This window comes from Natrix helvetica (genome assembly GCF_964273705.1).
Source record: "Natrix helvetica genome assembly, chromosome: Z".
Lineage (NCBI taxonomy): Eukaryota > Metazoa > Chordata > Lepidosauria > Squamata > Natricidae > Natrix > Natrix helvetica.
Genome location: NC_138554.1, coordinates 56,943,759 through 56,960,787, shown reverse-complemented (window position 1 = coordinate 56,960,787; position 17,029 = coordinate 56,943,759). Strand labels below are relative to the sequence as shown.

Here is a 17,029-nt window from a genome sequence, read left to right as displayed (position 1 = left end):
CTTTGAAGGCTTGGCGGCAGGTGTTCCAAGGCCTCAAGGTCCTCATAAGGGTCTATAGGGATCTGTGGATCGGGAGCCTTGGGGGCCAGGGCGACTGGAGGAAGGAAATTCCTGGAGGTTCCCTCAATGAGATCTCCTATTACGCCCCTGATTGCCGATGGAGAAACTGATGGTGAAGGGGAAATGTCCATCCTTCTGCTTCTAACAAGGGACAATGCTGGGGAAGAATCACAGCTATAACCTCTGGATGTAGACCTAGACCTGCCTTCCCTTTGGGCTTCCAACAGGTGTTCTGCTTGGGCAACCCACTTCTTGAGGGCCCTCAACGCTGCTCATCACATAGCGCTGCTCTGGATTGGCGCCGAGTAGCTGGGTTGTTATTAGAGTTGGCTCTAATGATAGGCCTAATCGCCCCCAGTTCCGGACCCTGATTATTGGGTTCAATCCAGGGGTTCAAGTCCTCTGATTGAGAACCTTTGGCAGCCGCCATATCTTCCCCCTGGTCTACTCATGGCACCGCTCAATTTGATGCAGTTCAATTTGTGGGGAAAAGCAGTAGCAAGACTTGTCTGTGCCTGATAGGAAGATGCTTGGATTCAAAGAGCTCTGAAAGTTCATTGGCCTCATGCTTCAACAAAATGGCCGTCACACTGGTCATCTCAAAATGGCCATCCGACTCTCCGACTGTCGACAAAGACAACCTGCTAATCTGTGGCACCAGGCAGCTAATTGCACAATAGGCATCGTTGGCGATACTTCCTTTAAGGGCCCTGCAAAGTTTGGGCGACGTCTGAAATCCGGTGGCACTAAATGAAAGCCAGACGATCTGCGTGCTGGGGAACGGTGGCTGGCTGACTTCAAGCTTCGTCACTTGACAAACGGCCTTCCCGAGTGCCAGACTACGGCTGCGTGAGCCTCCGATGTACTTTATTTCAGCCAGCTGCACCAACCTCAAATCCAATTATCTCTGCTGTAGGCGACCAGATCCACAAGCCAGACCGGCGATCTGGCGCCTGTCAGGGGAATGCGTTAAACACCCGCTCCTTGCGATAATTTGGTTGAATTTTAATGTGGAATCAAAATTTAATTTTAGAGACAAAATAGCCAATTTAGTTTAAAGCCTAATTTAAATTTGAAAAACAGTTTTAAGAAAGCTACAATAGAGAAAATGAATTATTATGTTTATGATTGTATCTAATGAATTCTTCACTGTTATAGTGAAACCCTATAAGCTTTACTGATAGCTTTACTGTGATGTTTGTGTTCCTGCTTCCAATTTTCCAGACTTCAGCAGTTTCCCAGCGAATAAGTCCTTGTTCCACACTGACCAGCAGTACTGCTTCACCACCTGCCAGTAGCCCTTGTTCCACCCTCCCTCAAACTAGTGCTAAGGATGTTATAGCAAAGGACTGCAATTATGGAGCTGTCACAAGTCCTACATCTACTCTTGAAAGCAGGGATAGTGGCATCATAGGTGAGTCTTAGATATGCATGTATTTATTTTAAAATTCAGCTATACAGTATTGAATGTTAATATTTGCAGCATCCTGAAAGGAACTGGGAAAAGTGGAACAAGTATGAGGAGTCCTTGGTTCTCTCTGAGCTTGGTTGCTTAGTTGCAGATGTTTCATCACCTAAACTAGGTAACATCATCAGTGCTGACATTATCTATTTTGGGTAATGAAACAACTGAAAAAAATAAAAATAAAAATGTCTTGTCTAAAATCTTTCTGCTTTGAATAACATTTTGGGAGATACCATTTTTTAGAAGTTTGTTAAGGACTGAAGCTGAAATTTTCTGTAAATGAATTGTGCTACTGAGACTTAAAGCTTTGGGGCTTTGGAGAAAGAAATAATCGTTTTGGGGTTTGTCACACATGAAACAGTTCCCAAGATAGAGAAAGGAATTGTTCTTGTCACTAATCAACGTTTTGTAAGGGCAAAAATTACCAGAGCCTTTTCCACATCCACAATGCTGATAGAAGGATGTTCAGGAGGCATATCAGATATAAATGGAGATAAATTCCAGATTCCCAAGTTGTGTACCAAACAAGAAACAAATAAAATGAAAGTTCAACATAAGAATTGCTTCCACTCATAACTGAGATGAAGGAATTAGTGATGTGAAATAAGGTATGAAGTAGAATGTTGAATGTCTCTCAGAAGCTCTGCCAATACTGTTCTTTTTAAAGACACTCAGAAAGTTTAAATGGGTCAATATTGTTATCATCCAGTTTTGTGATGAGGAGACAGGGAGAACATGGAATCAGTAATGTCAAATTAACTTTGAAAATGATTCAAAGTTACATGCAATGTAATCTCAGTTAAGAAAATAAGGCACTGCTTGGTAGAAAAGAATTATTAAATCTCCAAATGTGCTGCAAAATGTTTGAGAAAGTGAATACAATTCTTGCCTACATTACCTTAAATCTGTGAATAGCAGCAAAGTCTCAAGAAACAACATAGTTGAGGTGGTCTATTTCCAATTCAATGATGAACTATCTCTGGACTGTCTTGTTCCAGGGGATATTTTGTTGGTTTCTAGAAATAAATTTTCTAAACCAAAAACAGTTTAAATGTTGAAATTGCCTTTGAATTTAGCTGCTATAGTTCATTCCATAGGACGTTTTGAAACTCAAATCTGAAGTATTATAATCCTGCTAATTAATAAAATGGAAATATATTTTCTGTATAACTAGTGTATTGAAAGTGAGAAAAAACATTGGAAAAGCTCAAGTTAAACACAAGGAAAAATGTGTATTTTGAAGTTTAATATTTAGAAAACTTAAAAAGTTTTGTCCTAGCTCAGTTTGAAAAATCTTCCTTTTGAGGTAAAGGTATATTTTCCGTCAGTGTCAAAATATCAGTATTGCAGATAACAAATACAATATCATAATAGTACATGAATAAATATTTGAGCCCTAAAAATCCTATATGTAGCAATTGTTGCATATATCAATTGATAAGTATGTTCTCCCAATATAATTGAAATCATTGCATGGAACCATGCAGTTTTGTCTTTTCTCAAATGACACAAATTTCCTTTTGTCTCACCTCTTATTAGTCACCATTCATCTGAGGTATTTCCTATATATCAGGTTTCTGATTCCACTACAGAGGCAATAATAATGCAGAGGCAATCATTGATCTTTTTCTTATATAATGCAATGGCAAATCACAATATTAATAAAAAGCCACTAGATAGGCTGTTTCAGTACTAGAAGGGAGGATATAAAGAAAAAAGTGATCAAGAATAAGCTAAGTTTTTATAAAGAGTTAATCTATTAAAATGTAAGTAGTTAAATAAAAATTATAACAATTGCTATATTTATTTTATCTGTAACTAAGTATAAGTATCACCATACCTGTAGATTTGAATATCTCAAAGATCCCAATAACTACTGTTTAATTAACTGGTAGGATTCCTTCTATTTATATGAGGAAAAGAAGTGGGGGTGGCATTCTCCCGTAGCTACTCAAAAAAAGGGTATCTCAGGTAGGACCAACGCCCCTTCTCTTGAGTCCTTCCAGGAGAGTGCAAGAATGGCACTTACCAAAGCCGGCTGATCTAAAGGTGTGACACCGCTTGGTTGGAAGTCCTCATATCCGTGTGCACTCTTTGCAAGACCCTCCATCCAAAGGATGCTTCCACCAAACAAGTATGTCCAATTTGTAATGGCGAATAAAGGGGGAAGGAGAAGCCCATGTCACCACTCTGCAAATTTCTTTGATGGATGCTTGCATAGCCCATGCTACTGTAGTTGCTGCACTTCTGGTACAGTGAGTAGTCACCCCTCTGGGAGCTGGTAAGGCTTGAACTTCATAAGCCTTAGCAATGCAAGCTCTCAGCCAACAGCCAATTGTTGATGGAGTTACCTTGGAGCCCAACAATGGAGGGTGGAAAGACATAAACAGTGCCTCAGTCTTTCTAATAAAGGAGGTCCTCCTGAGGTAAATTCGGATGGCCCTCCTCACATTCAAGGAATGCTATTTCTTCTCCAGGGCATTAGATGGCCCTGGGCAGAAGTCTGGCAGAATGATCTCCTGGGCCCTGTGGAGCCAGGCGTTCACCTTGAAGATGAAGGAGGGATCCATCCTGAGGACCACCCTGTTCTGATGAAATTTACATGTCTTTCCTGACTGAGTGGCCAGCTGCGAAATGCGCCTGACCGAAGTGATGTCCATAAGAAATGTGACCTTAAAGGTCAGGAAACGCAGGCTGACAGTGGTTGAAATAGTGCGGAGGTTAGGGCTTGTAGGATTTTTGATAGGTCCCAAGAGGGGCACCTGTGGATCACAGCTGGGTTCAGGTTTGCTGTCTCTGTGATAAATCTCCGAATGACCAGATGGTGAGCCAGAGATTCCCTTTCCCCACACGTCAATACTGTTGCAAGGGCTGCCACTTGCCTGTGAATGGTGTTGTGTGACAGGCCCTTGTCCAGTCCTTCCTGGAGAAATTCCAGGGCTTGTGGAACTGATGCTGAGGTGGGAGTAATATCTGCCTTAAGGCACCAGCTGGTAAACGCTGCCCAAGTAGAATTGTAGATTATGGATTGCTTTCTGGAGGCCTGAATAGTCTGTATCACCCTGGAGGAGAAATTGTTCTTTTTCAGGAGGCTCTTCTAAAATGCCAGATGGTCAGTTAGAGCCACTGAGGCTCCGGATGGACCAATACTCCCTGGCTGAGGGAGATTCTCTCCTGTGGGATCCTCCAGTGCCAAGATACAAAAAGGCCTACCAGATCTGCATACCATGGGCGTCTGGGCCAGTGGGGAGCAATGAGCAGAATCTCCTCCCTCTCTTTCAGTACCTTCTGAATGACCCCTGGGATGAGGGGAAGAGGGGGGGAAGGCATACCACAATCCCTTAGGCTATGGGCTGCAGAGAGAGTTGCCCCCTTCTGTTCCCAGTGTTGCGAACCTAGTGAAATATTGTGGTAGTTGAGTATTTGTCGGGGAAGTGAACAGGTCCACTACGGGCTGACCGAACTTCTTGGACAAGTCCCTAAAGAGATCTGGATGTAACCTCCATTCTGAGTGATCTATTGTGGACCTGCTGAGGTAGTCTGCCTGCACATTCGCTATTCCTGCGATGTGCTCCGCTTTGAGAGAGAGGAGGTATTCCTCTGCCCACAACCCCAACTGTTCTGCTTCCATCATGAGGACCCTGGAGTAGGTGCCTTCCTGACGGTTGATGTGAGTTTGCTAGTCACATTGTTGGTAAGGAGGAGAACATGTTGTCCTTGGATTATGTCTTTGAATTGTCGAAGGGCCAAGTGTGCCGCCCAAAGTTCCAGCCAATTGATGTTGTTGTACAGGTCTTCCTGAGATCAACGACCCTGGACTATGTGAGTCTGGAGATGGGTGCCCCAGATGAATAGACTGGCATCCGATGTTATCGTGATGTGGCTGGGCTCTTTGAAGGCGCAAACCTTCAACAGTCAAAATGAACATCTTACCTGAAGTAAATTTTAAATTCCAAAATATACCAATAAGATTGGAGAAAGATTATTTCAGAAATTTGAATAAAACAGTATCTAAATTTATTTGGCAAGGAAAGAGACCTAGAATCAAACTGAAACTCTTACAGGATTCAACTGGGAAAGATCCTACCAAGCGACAGCATTAACATGGGTAAGAGACTGGATAGGACTAAAAAATAGAAGGCTATTAGTATTGGAAGGCCATGATATGCAAATGGGGTGGGTTGCATGCCTTCCTATGGGACAGAAAACAAAAGGCTCACCAGTACTTTCAGAGGCACCATATAAGATGAGCCCTACTTGATGTATGGATAAGAATCAAACAACAAAATTACAAGAAAATCCCGACTTATACAAGATGTTCTATTTTGTGGATGGGCATATCCCACCCAGAGGATTAGCTAAAATTAATAAAAATATATCGCCACGATGTTGGAAATGCACTGTTGTGCTAGGAACCTTTTACCATATGTGGTGGAAGTGCTTGAAAGCTAGGTCCTTTTGGCACCAGATAAGAAAGTGGTTGGAAGAAATGTTAAATCAAAGGATAGAGTTGAGGCCAGAACTATTTCTAATAGGGATTACAAAAGGAAAATATAGCAGAGGTGGATTATATTTAATGTTGCATATTTGAATGGCAGCAAGACTGGTCTTCGCACAAAACTGGAAAAACAAAGAGATTCCCTCGGAATAAGAAATAATAAAGAAGATTGTTAAGTCTATCCCCGTTAGGAGACTAGAGTTCAGCAGCGGAATGTAGTAACAAATAAACCGTTGAATAGTCACTCACAGCCACCAAAGGTAAAACAAAGAATAGCTTTACTTGCGTAACAAAAATAGGATAAATAGTCTCCAAACAGACTATAAGCAGTCTTGAAGTATATGCAGTCTATTTACACCTCGTTGAAGTTACAGTTGCTCAACTCACAATTCACCATGTAGACAGGTAACTTAGTTACAGACTAGCCACCATCCAATACATGGTCTTCTCTCCAATACAAAGCTTATACAGTAACAGTCAGGAACAGTCAGGAACATCAGTAGCTATCCGGGAGGGGGGGAGGGGGACCATAATAGTTCCTTCCTCCTTATATGGCTGCTTAAAGCAATTAGCATCCAATTACATCTCTCTAGCATTTAAAGTAACAGATACATTTGTTACAATCATGGCTTATATACATTGCCAAGCCATGACTAGGGTTACATCCCTAACAAAGATACTGCACAGAAATGGACAGGCTGATTCTAGAGCTCAAAGACAAGGGTGAGACGGAATACTACGAAATCTGGGACAAATGGTACTAATGGTTAAAATCGAGGGAAAAAATCAGGAAAGAAAAACACGGATAAATTAAGAATTGGAAAATATGGTATTAATATTGTACGACAGGTAGGAATTGGATATGTATATGTACTGATAGTAACTACACAATGAAAGGGAATATTGGGTAGGTAATTTGACTGACTACACTTGCCTATGTAATGATATAAACTGTTATTGCTGTAAGATCAAAAAACTATATGGAAATGACTATGCCAGAAATGTAGCACTATGTCCAACATTTTTAATGTTTAACTAATAAAAACCTTTTTAAAAAAAGAGGATAACATATGTAACTCCTTGAGAAATAGCCTGGGAAATCAATAATTGTATATCTCCAGGCAAGGGAGACATTAAAGAGTTCTTTTGGCAAAGCCCAGCTGCAATATGTGTAAAGGTAGACTCTGGGACTGGTCTTCTAACATTGGAGATTTGCTGTCCTTCACTTGTTGCTGAGCAGAAAAAGAGGTTTACTTCATTGCAGGCTTGAGAAGACAAGTGAAGAGAGTGCTCACTTGCTCCCTCTGGTGACCAAGCCTGTGGTATTACATCCCCTGAGTGAGGCAACTGCTCAGCCTGAAAATGGCAGGAATTTGCAGCTTCTGTCAAAGTGGAAACTGTTTGAATTTCTGACAGCTGCCTCCCAGCCCTAAGAAATTGTTTCTCTAAGGACTGTTGCCTTCTGCTGGCATCTTTTTCAGAAGCCTTGGAATGCCCTTTACTGCTGGAAGCCTTAGACCTAGACTTTGCCTTCCTCGAATATGGGGTTTCCACAGAAGAAAAGGATCTTTCAGGGAGCAGAGCCTGTCTTCCTGTTCTGCAGCCCTGTCCTCCATTTTGTCTCCAAATAAGCAAGGCTGCTGATGGTGCTGTCTGCCTGCTGTGTGGGTATACCTAGCCGAGACTAGGCAGGGAATCCAACTCTTTCTAGGCAAGCAGGACATGAGGCTATAGTGCTAGGCAGAGAGGAAAACTGCCACGATTTAACGCATCTCAACAAATGGGTTTGCCTAGCCGAAACTAGACAGGGACTCCGTGCTTCACAGAAAAGATTGGATATACCTAACCTAGACTAGGCAGTGCCTCTGCGCCTCTACAGAGGCTCAAATTACATTTGAGGCAGTGGCGGCTTAATTTGAAAGGACCTGGAAACCAGGCAGCTCTAATCACTTTTAAATTGATTTTCTAACGAGGCTAGGGTGCCATCCGAATCGCGATAAAATTGGTATAAAAACCTGTTCCTAAGAGTACAACAAGCCCTAATCGAGTTGACACATCTGATCTAAGCATAGACTGAGCCGAAACTGGGCCAGAGAGGGTGACGATGGGGCGTGGCCACAAAGTTGACAGCTCGGTCTCTAAGCAGAACAGACGCGACAACCCATTCTTGCACTCTCCCAGAAGCACTCAGGAGAATATGATATATTTACAGGATGGGAATGCAGGGGGTCTCTATTTTATGTGTCTTGAAAAACCAGATTTAGCAAAGAACTAAGACATTTCTGATTTCTCTTATATTATTTGTTGCATTTGGATGGTGCAATTGCTACATATAGGGTTTTTAGGGCTTTTATATTTATTCATGTAGTCATAATGTTGTATTTGTCGCCATTATATAAATACCTAGTTTCAACTCTTCCATAATATTGATGTTTGATTTTACTTGGTAGAATAAATGCTACATACTGTATATATATACGTATATGTGTGTGTATATATATATATATATATATATATATATATATATATATATATATATATATATATATATATGTGTGTGTGTGTGTGTGTGTGTGTGTGTGTGTGTGTGTGTGTGTGTGTGTGTGTATATTTGTTTTCGTAGATTTTCACGGGTGTAGGTATGCTGGTTTTGTTGTATTACACGGGAAAAGACCCGAATACAACAAAACCAGCGTGTGTGTGTGTGTGTGTGTGTGTGTGTGTGTGTGTGTGTATTTGAATTTGCTATATTCATGTTTTGGTAATTCAAATCACAATTAGGTTAGGCAAGAGTTTACCATGAGAGTGAACATTTAATTTCTACCGGAATGTAAGGGGTATTCTAGAAAGAAGATAGGATATATAGTTAATTACTGCATCTTCTATGTTTCTTCTTGGTTGGCCTTTTCACCCACCAGATTCCTAGATTAATATGGAAACCATTAATAGAGAATAGAGACAAGAAGGAGCAACAAATACATTCATACTGTCACAGAAGATCTTAAAAAAAGAAAAATCCATAGTATTAAAACTTGACAATAATAATCTATCATCTGCAAAGTGACAAAAATGAATTTTTTTTGTTAACTCATTGTCTTTTATTGTTTGTTGCAGCAACTTTGACAAGTTATTCTGAAAATGTGGATCGTGCTAAATATGGAGGGGAAAGTAGTAAGGAATTAGGATCTGGAGGAAACCTGAAGCCTTGGCAATCTCAAAAATCCAATATAGACTCCTGTTTATATAGAGTAGATGAAAACATGACAGCTTCTACCTACAGTTTGAATAAGATCCCTGACCGGAATCTAGAGACCGTTTTATCTCAGTCAGTACAATCCATTCCTCTTTATCTCATGCCACGGCCCAATTCTGTAGCAGGTAAGAATCTTATCCAGCAGGTTATAATTAATTTTCTTTGTAAAATGGTTATTATTCAAGTGTAAGTATAAGATTATACTTACATTTTATAAGTTATTCTATCTTATTCTATCATTTTGATTGCTCGATTCTAGATTTTTGTTTGTACTGAAGATTTGTTTGTCCCTCCTTGAGGGAGATGTGTGGTATTGAAATATGATCAAATAATTGGTTAATTAATAAAAGCAAAGCAAAGCAAAAGCTCCACTGCTGGTAATATCAGAACTGTTTGGAAAACACAACGCTTAGCGATCCTGTATTGATATCAAAATCCATGAAAGCTTCAGGTGATAGCCATATAAGCCTATAAAGTCTATATTTGTGATAAGAGAGACACTTGTAATTACCTGTTTTAGATTTAAACTTGGTGATCTTGTGAAAAAAATTGAAATCAATTATTATTTCTCTGATAGTTATTCTACTGTCTTGAATTCACTTTTTTAAATAATAATGTATTAATGTTTACAAAGATAAAATTAATGCAAACTAAGAAAAATTGTAAAAAGGAAAAAGGGATAAAGAGAAAGAAAAGAAGAGAAATAGATTTAAAAATCTCCCATCTCCTCCCAGACAAGTATAAAGTATAAAGAATTACAATAATTTAATGTCTTCTTTGGAACTTCAATAAAAGAAAGAAAAATAATTTATTCTTACTTTATAGTGGAACAAAACTCAAATCTACGTTAATGTTTTCTTTAATAAATTAGTGCTTTTTCTGGAGAAAGGTATTAAAACAGAATGTTTAATTTTTTTATTTAAGATCAAATAAACAATTAGCTCCCTTCCCCCCTTTTCTTCAGTTATTATTTGACTAGATTTTAATTCTGTTTTTAAATATTTGTCTTTCTTTTTAAGAAAAAATAATCAAGAAATGTAATATCTTTATAGCACTTATAGCAATAGCACTTAGATACCACTTCATAGTGCTTTTACAGCCCTCTCTAAACGGTTTACAGAATCAGCATATTTCCCCCAACAATCTGGGTCATCATTTTACCCACCTTGGAAAAATGGAAGGCTGAGTCAACATTGAACCAGTGAGATTTGAACTGCCGAACTGCAGCTAGCAACCAGCTGAAGTAGCCTGCAGTACTGCACTCAATCCACTGCATCACCTTTATATTACATTATATATAAGGGAGAATCATTTAAGTTCCACTGAAATTAAAGAACCAAAATGAATGAGTATAAATGTTTTAAGGAAAATAAAGTGTGCCTCTAATTTTTTAAAAAATTACAAATAAGAGTTGCATAATTAGAGCTATAATCAAAATAAAGACAATATTTAGTATCAGGTTTAAGGTTCTTGATTTATACTTTCTATAATATATTTATGAATATATCTGATTACCTTTTATTGACAGCCACCAGCTCAGCCCACTTGGAAGATCTAGCTTACTTAGATGAACAGAGGCATGCTCCCCTACGAACATCTCTCAGGATGCCTCGTCAAAGTATGGCTGGTACTCGTACACAACAGGATCTAAGAGGTAGTGATAATGTGATTCATGTATATTAAGTCTTTTATCTGTTACTTTAAATATTTTGGAAATATGCTCCTCCATTGTGAGTTGTGGCAGCAATCTTCTCACTAAACCTGTTTTAATAAGTACTGAAAAACTGAATTTAGCACCCGTAATATAAAATATAATCACTATTGTCTAGCCACTCTCCAGAGGACATTTGGGGAAGAAATGGAATGTTGAATTACATCTGAGGTGTGTGTGCTATGTGGGAAAAACAAGTTACAGCATTTGTTGTTCTTCATGGTGCATGATTTTAAATCCTATTACTGTTAGCAAATTGGTTCAGAGTCTTCAGATTAGAATGACTCAGAAATGTGAGTAAATAAAAATATAATAAACAGAAAGAAGCATACTGAAGTGGAGAAACTGAGGTTGGAAGGTGAAATTGAATCCTTCAGACTCTGACTCACACTCCTATGACTTGGTTTCCAGTTTCCTTTGCTCCTTTCTGGGCTAGGTAGGAACAAAAAAAAATCTAAAACATATTAGGGTTAGGGCTAGTTTGCGGCAGCAGTGTTTTTCTTTTTAGAGACACAGCTACTGCTTGTTCTGAGATGAGAGAATATTTCTGTGCTGCAGGGAGATTCTTAAAGGAATTAATCCTTGGTAAATATTTCTAGTAGAGTAAGATGATTATTATTTGTTGCCCAGTCAACCAGATGTTGAGACTGGGTTTGGCATTTTTGTCTACCTAGCAAGTACTTTCCAAGGACATGAAATAGGCAGACCTGGATGTTTAATGATGTTACAGATATCGTCAGAGGATGTAAAGCCATCTTTTACAATTGACTGATGGTGAATTTGTCAATGTCGATGATGTTCAAGTGATGCTCCAGTTATTTTGGGATTGAACCTAGGGCCCCTATTACTATTGGGCACTACCTTTGCTTGCTTTTGCCACAGTCATTCTATTTCTATGTCTTTTTATTTTATTTTATTTTCTAGTTCCTTCTCTTCTAGTCTGCCGGGTACTGCCATATCCACTATCCAGACATTTTTGTATTTTTGATCAACAATTTTTAAGTCTCGGGTGTTATGTGGCATATGCCTATCTATTTGAATTCTAAAGTCCCAGGGTAATTTAGTTTCCTAATTTTCTATGACTTTCTCTATGATCCCACCAGTTCTTGTTTGCAGGCAAGTGATATTTCTTGCAGGTTTTCCACTGCACTGTTGTTGCTAGTTTGTCATGCCATTGTTTGTAGTCCGTCTGTGCAATCTTCTTGCAGTAACTTACCAGGTGATCCACTGTTTCTTCAGCTTCTTTGCATACACAGCACTTACTGTTTGTTGTCGTCGTCTGTTGTTGTCTGGTTTTGTATGCATTTGTTCTTAAGACAGGCCTTATGCAGCCAGTCTTGGTCCCTTGGTCCCATTCTTCAACTTTTCTGCTTTTAGCCATTGCCAAGTTTTATTATTATCTGCTTTCCCTGCTGGTTTTTTAATGTAGTGACCATGTAGTGCTTTGTATTACCATATCTCCATTGTATTCTTCATTTGGTCTTTCTTGTAGGCCACTTTGTTCAGTAGTCAATAAACATTCCTAGTATACTAATTTAAGTGCATCTTCTTTATTGTCCTTCAGATATCCTTCCAAAGTCATTTTTTGTCTTCAACTATATGATGTACTTGCAATATTCCATGCACACCTCCTTACCTTGGTAGGTAGAGTTTGTCAATGTCTCTGCAAAGATGAAGGGCATGATTCATTGTCATTTTCTGCTCTTCCTATCCATGGCTTTTAGTTCTGCTTGAGTCCAGTCAACTATTCCAGCTGTATATCTAATGACTGGAATTGCCCAGGAGTTGATTGCTTTGCTGGTATTTCCTCCATTGAGTTTGAACTTTAAGATCTTTTTTATTTTCTTGATGCATTCACTTCTAATATTTTTCTTGATTTCAGTGTGCTTGATGTTGTCAGATTGAAGGATGCCCAGGTTTTTTTTTGTAGTTATCATCTTCAGCCAGAATCTTGATATTATTTTCTTGATTCCTTCAATTTTCAGTATTTTTCTATGTTTGATGGTGAATGTGGCACATTTATTCATCCCAAAATCCATTGTAATATATTGGCTATATATATATGGATAGTGTTGAGCAGTGATTCTATTTCAAGTGGTGTTTTTCCAAACAGCTTCAGATCGTCCATGTAAAGGAGATAGGATAATCTGGCAAGTGTTTTTGATATTTGACACTCTTGGTCTGAGTTATTCAATATTGTGGATAGAGGAATCAGTGCAATGACAAATAGTAGTGATAGTGAATCTTTTTAAAATATTCCTATCTTGATATTAACCTCTCCCAGTCTCTCATCATTGACTTACAACTATGTCTTCCATTGTGTCATCAATCTTTGTACAAAACTTCTGATGTTTCTACTGATTCCTGTTGTTTCTAGGCACTTGATTATCCAGCCATGTGCAGAGTGTTAAATACCTTTCTATAGTTAATTCATGCTACATTTAGGCTGGTCTTCGTTCTCTCACAGTTTTCCAAAATCATCTTGTCAATTGGGAGTTGATCTTTTGTTCCTCTGTTATTGGGGAAGTTTCCTTTCTGCCCAGGTGGAAAGAGATTGTTTTCAACTAGATCAGGGGTATCAAACTTGCGGCCCATGGACTGGATGCATCACATGCTGACCACACCTAGTGGGTCAGGGGGGAGAAATCACGATACGTCACGTGACGACACCATGACGATGCGAGTTTGACACCCCTGAACTAGATGCATCAGCTACCACATCAGTTAACAATTTGCAAGTTGTTTGTAAGCAGGTAATTGGCCTGTAGTTTCTTTTGAACAAGCTTCAATGCAGGCAGTGTTGTTCTGACGTTTTTGTGCTGTTCTAGATACCCAATTATTCCTTGTTTTTGTTCTTTTACTTCTTTAGTTAGAGGACTTTGTTCTTTCTGAAGCAGACAAGAGGGATACTGAATGTTGTTCTTTCCAGATATCTTCTTCTTGTTAGATTTGATCTGTAATAACAGAGAATAGAGAATAGAACAGAACAATTGGAAGGAATCTTGGAGCCTTCTAGTTCAACCTTCTTGTCAGGCAGGAAATCCTATACTATTTCAGACAAATATTAAATGGTTAATCTCTTCTTAAAAACTTCCAGTGTTGGAGCATTCACAACTTCTGGAGGCAAGTTGTTCCATGGATTAATTGTTCTGTCAGGAAATTTCTCCTTAGTTCTAGGTTGCTTCTCTCCTTGATTAGTTTCCCTCCATTGCTTCTTGTCCTGCCCTCAGGTGCTTTGGAGAATCTCTCTTCTTTATGGCAACCCGTGAGATATTGGAACACTGCTTTCATATCACTCCTAGTCCTTCTTTTCATTAAACTAGACATACCCAGTTCCAGCATTTTCAATTAGTAATGGTGAGTCTGGGAGGATAAAACAATATTCTTCCCAGCTTTCATTATAAACATGAGTCAAGTTACAAGCTAGTGTTATTTAAAACATTAGTATTTGTAAATAATATTGTGAATTATCAAATAATAAAATGAATAAATTCACTTCTCTAATGCAAAAAAGGAGCATGTCTTACATTTTTCATTAATTAAAAAAAGATTGAGGTTATACCCACAATTAATTCCTGCTGTTTTTAAGAAATGCATTGAATGATTCAATGTTTTGAAACTCTTATAAGAACTATTGCATATTAAACCCTAATATAAATGGAAAGCTGCAGCAAGAACAAATTTATTCATGTGCTAATTTTTAGTATTGAAGTACTTCTATATTGTAAAACACTACAATCTATATATTGAATTTACAAAATTATATTAGGGGAATTTCCACATTCCTACCTTTAACCTCTGATTGGAAAAAGATTAAATAAGAAACCTAAAGGACTAAAGCAATATTTTCAAAATACGTATATTATTTTTAGCCTTCTTTCACTTTCTTAACATCTAAATAGAACAGCATAATCACAGTTAATAAAATCAATTGATAGTAATAGAACTGATAGATTATAAGCCATCGAGTCAGTATCAGTTCTCAGGGACCACATAGGTTTTCTCTAGGAATATGTTTTTGAGAATTATATTCATAAGAAAAAGTTTATATGTCTTTGGAGATTGTCAGGTCATAGTTGTCTCAAAAGTGTTTTTTCAAAAGGCAACTGGACTGGTTTTTTTTCCTTGAAGAAGAAGAACAAAAATGTTTTTGTTCTTCAAGAAAAAATAAAACAGTCCAATTTCCTTTTGAGACAAGAAGTATTATACTTCCCTAGCTAGTAAACTGTTGTGGAATGCTGAATGTCTTCTTTATTCCTTTGCAGTTCGTTTTGCACCTTACAGACCTCCCGACATCTCTTTGAAACCCCTGCTTTTTGAGGTACCTAGCATCACCACAGAGTCCGTGTTTGTTGGCCGGGATTGGGTGTTCCAGGAGATTGATGTACATTTACAGAGTACTGATGCCAGTGTGAACAGAGGTGTGGTGATAGTTGGAAATATTGGCTTTGGCAAGACAGCAATCATCTCTAGGCTGGTTGCACTGAGCTGTCATGGCACACGGATGAGGCAGATTGCTTCAGACAGCCCCCATGCATCCCCAAAACGTAAGTGAACCATTACATTCCCATATAAAAATTGCATATTATATGAACTTCATATTCATATTTTCAGTAAATATTTCAACTTTAGTTTTATTGTAGTGCGAGTTGAAATAAATGTGCGCAATAGTTCATTTATGGCTGTGCATGGTGGTAAATTAATTTTTTATTATTATTATTATTATTATTATTATTATTATTATTATTATTATTATTATTATTATTATTATTATTATTATTATTATTATTATTATTATTATTATTATTATTATTATTATTTATTCACATTTCTAAACCGCCCCCTCTCCCAAAAAGGGACTCGGGGCGGAGTCCCGTTTCAATTTAATTGAAACAGTTAAGTGCCATGCTTACACAGTGAAGATAAATGCAAGGAAATCATAGTAGCTACTCCTAAATACAGAGTTGTCCTTTTTGAAATCTCTTTTTCAAAGGAATACTCTGTGAAAAGTTCAAGCCTTAGGACAGCAATCCCCAGCCTGGGATTGGTAGCCCGGTGGGAGGGGGACAGAGGGGAACTGACCTGTATAAGCAGTGGGCTGGTGAATGCATGTGCATGTGTGGATCTGCATGTGTGCGAGTAGAGCTGTGCATGCGTGCTGGCCTGATACTCGCATGGCTCACTTCCAAACTGGCCACAGCTCTGGTAATGGGCTGTTGCCCAGGGTTTGGGGATCTTGCCTTAGGAGACTTCTTAAGTTATATGAAATATCGAAGAATGTAAATTGGTAAGATAGTGGAGGTTAATGCTACATGACCTTGGTGATATGGCTGGATTAATTTTTAATTTTAATATCTTTACTCAAATCTGGATTAGATTAGTTTTGGGCTGAAAAGCTGTTTTGGGACTGTGCTACAAGCTATTCTGGCCACTTCATCAACTACTATGATTGCATTTGTTGCATTATCAGGCACATGAGCCAAGTATTGGATATAGGTATGGTGGGCAAGTGTTGGAGATAGGGCTGGGCATTTCTGAGTCCGGAGAACAGGCTGGAGGGGGTCGGAGATTGATGGAATGGTTGGAGTAAACAATAATGTTCATGGGCTGGGCATTGATCACATTAGAAGGTTGGATTATGTCCTGGTCATGCTGGGATAAGTGTGTGTGTGTGGGGGGGGGGGTGTAGGTGGGATGGATGAATGCCTTTGGTTTGTTTAATCTACAGTTTTATAAAATGATTTGGTAACATTTATAGAAAATTATGGACAACATTACCATTCAAATAATAAGGCTTTAGGGGAAAGTATTATTTCATTTATAGTAGGCTGTGTCAGCATTGTAATCTGCCCTGATTTTATGTAACAGTATTTTGATGTGCATTATCTCCCTTCTATGTTTCTACATTTGCTTCTTGCTTTTGGCTTGTATCAAGAGAATTTGTTCTTTCTTTGTATTACTTTAAATAGACTTTTATTTAGAAATACATTTTTAAAAAAATTAATATAATTTGTTTTTCTTTTGCTGTCTAAGATAAAAGTT

General features: G+C 38.3%; 1 protein-coding gene across 7 annotated transcripts in view; it reads left to right on the top strand.

Moving 5' to 3' along the window:
• Window positions 1–17,029, top strand: part of TANC2 (tetratricopeptide repeat, ankyrin repeat and coiled-coil containing 2) — a gene marked incomplete at its 3' end in the record, with an annotated part of 370,267 nt that overhangs the window by 238,816 nt on the left and 114,422 nt on the right. For all 7 annotated transcript variants that reach the window (XM_081933706.1, XM_081933707.1, XM_081933702.1 and 4 more), the window contains 4 exons: window positions 1,285–1,474; window positions 9,138–9,401; window positions 10,805–10,930; window positions 15,253–15,534. In XM_081933706.1, the coding sequence (XP_081789832.1) occupies window positions 1,285–1,474; window positions 9,138–9,401; window positions 10,805–10,930; window positions 15,253–15,534 (862 nt within the window). The remainder of the gene's footprint in view (window positions 1–1,284; window positions 1,475–9,137; window positions 9,402–10,804; window positions 10,931–15,252; window positions 15,535–17,029) is intronic.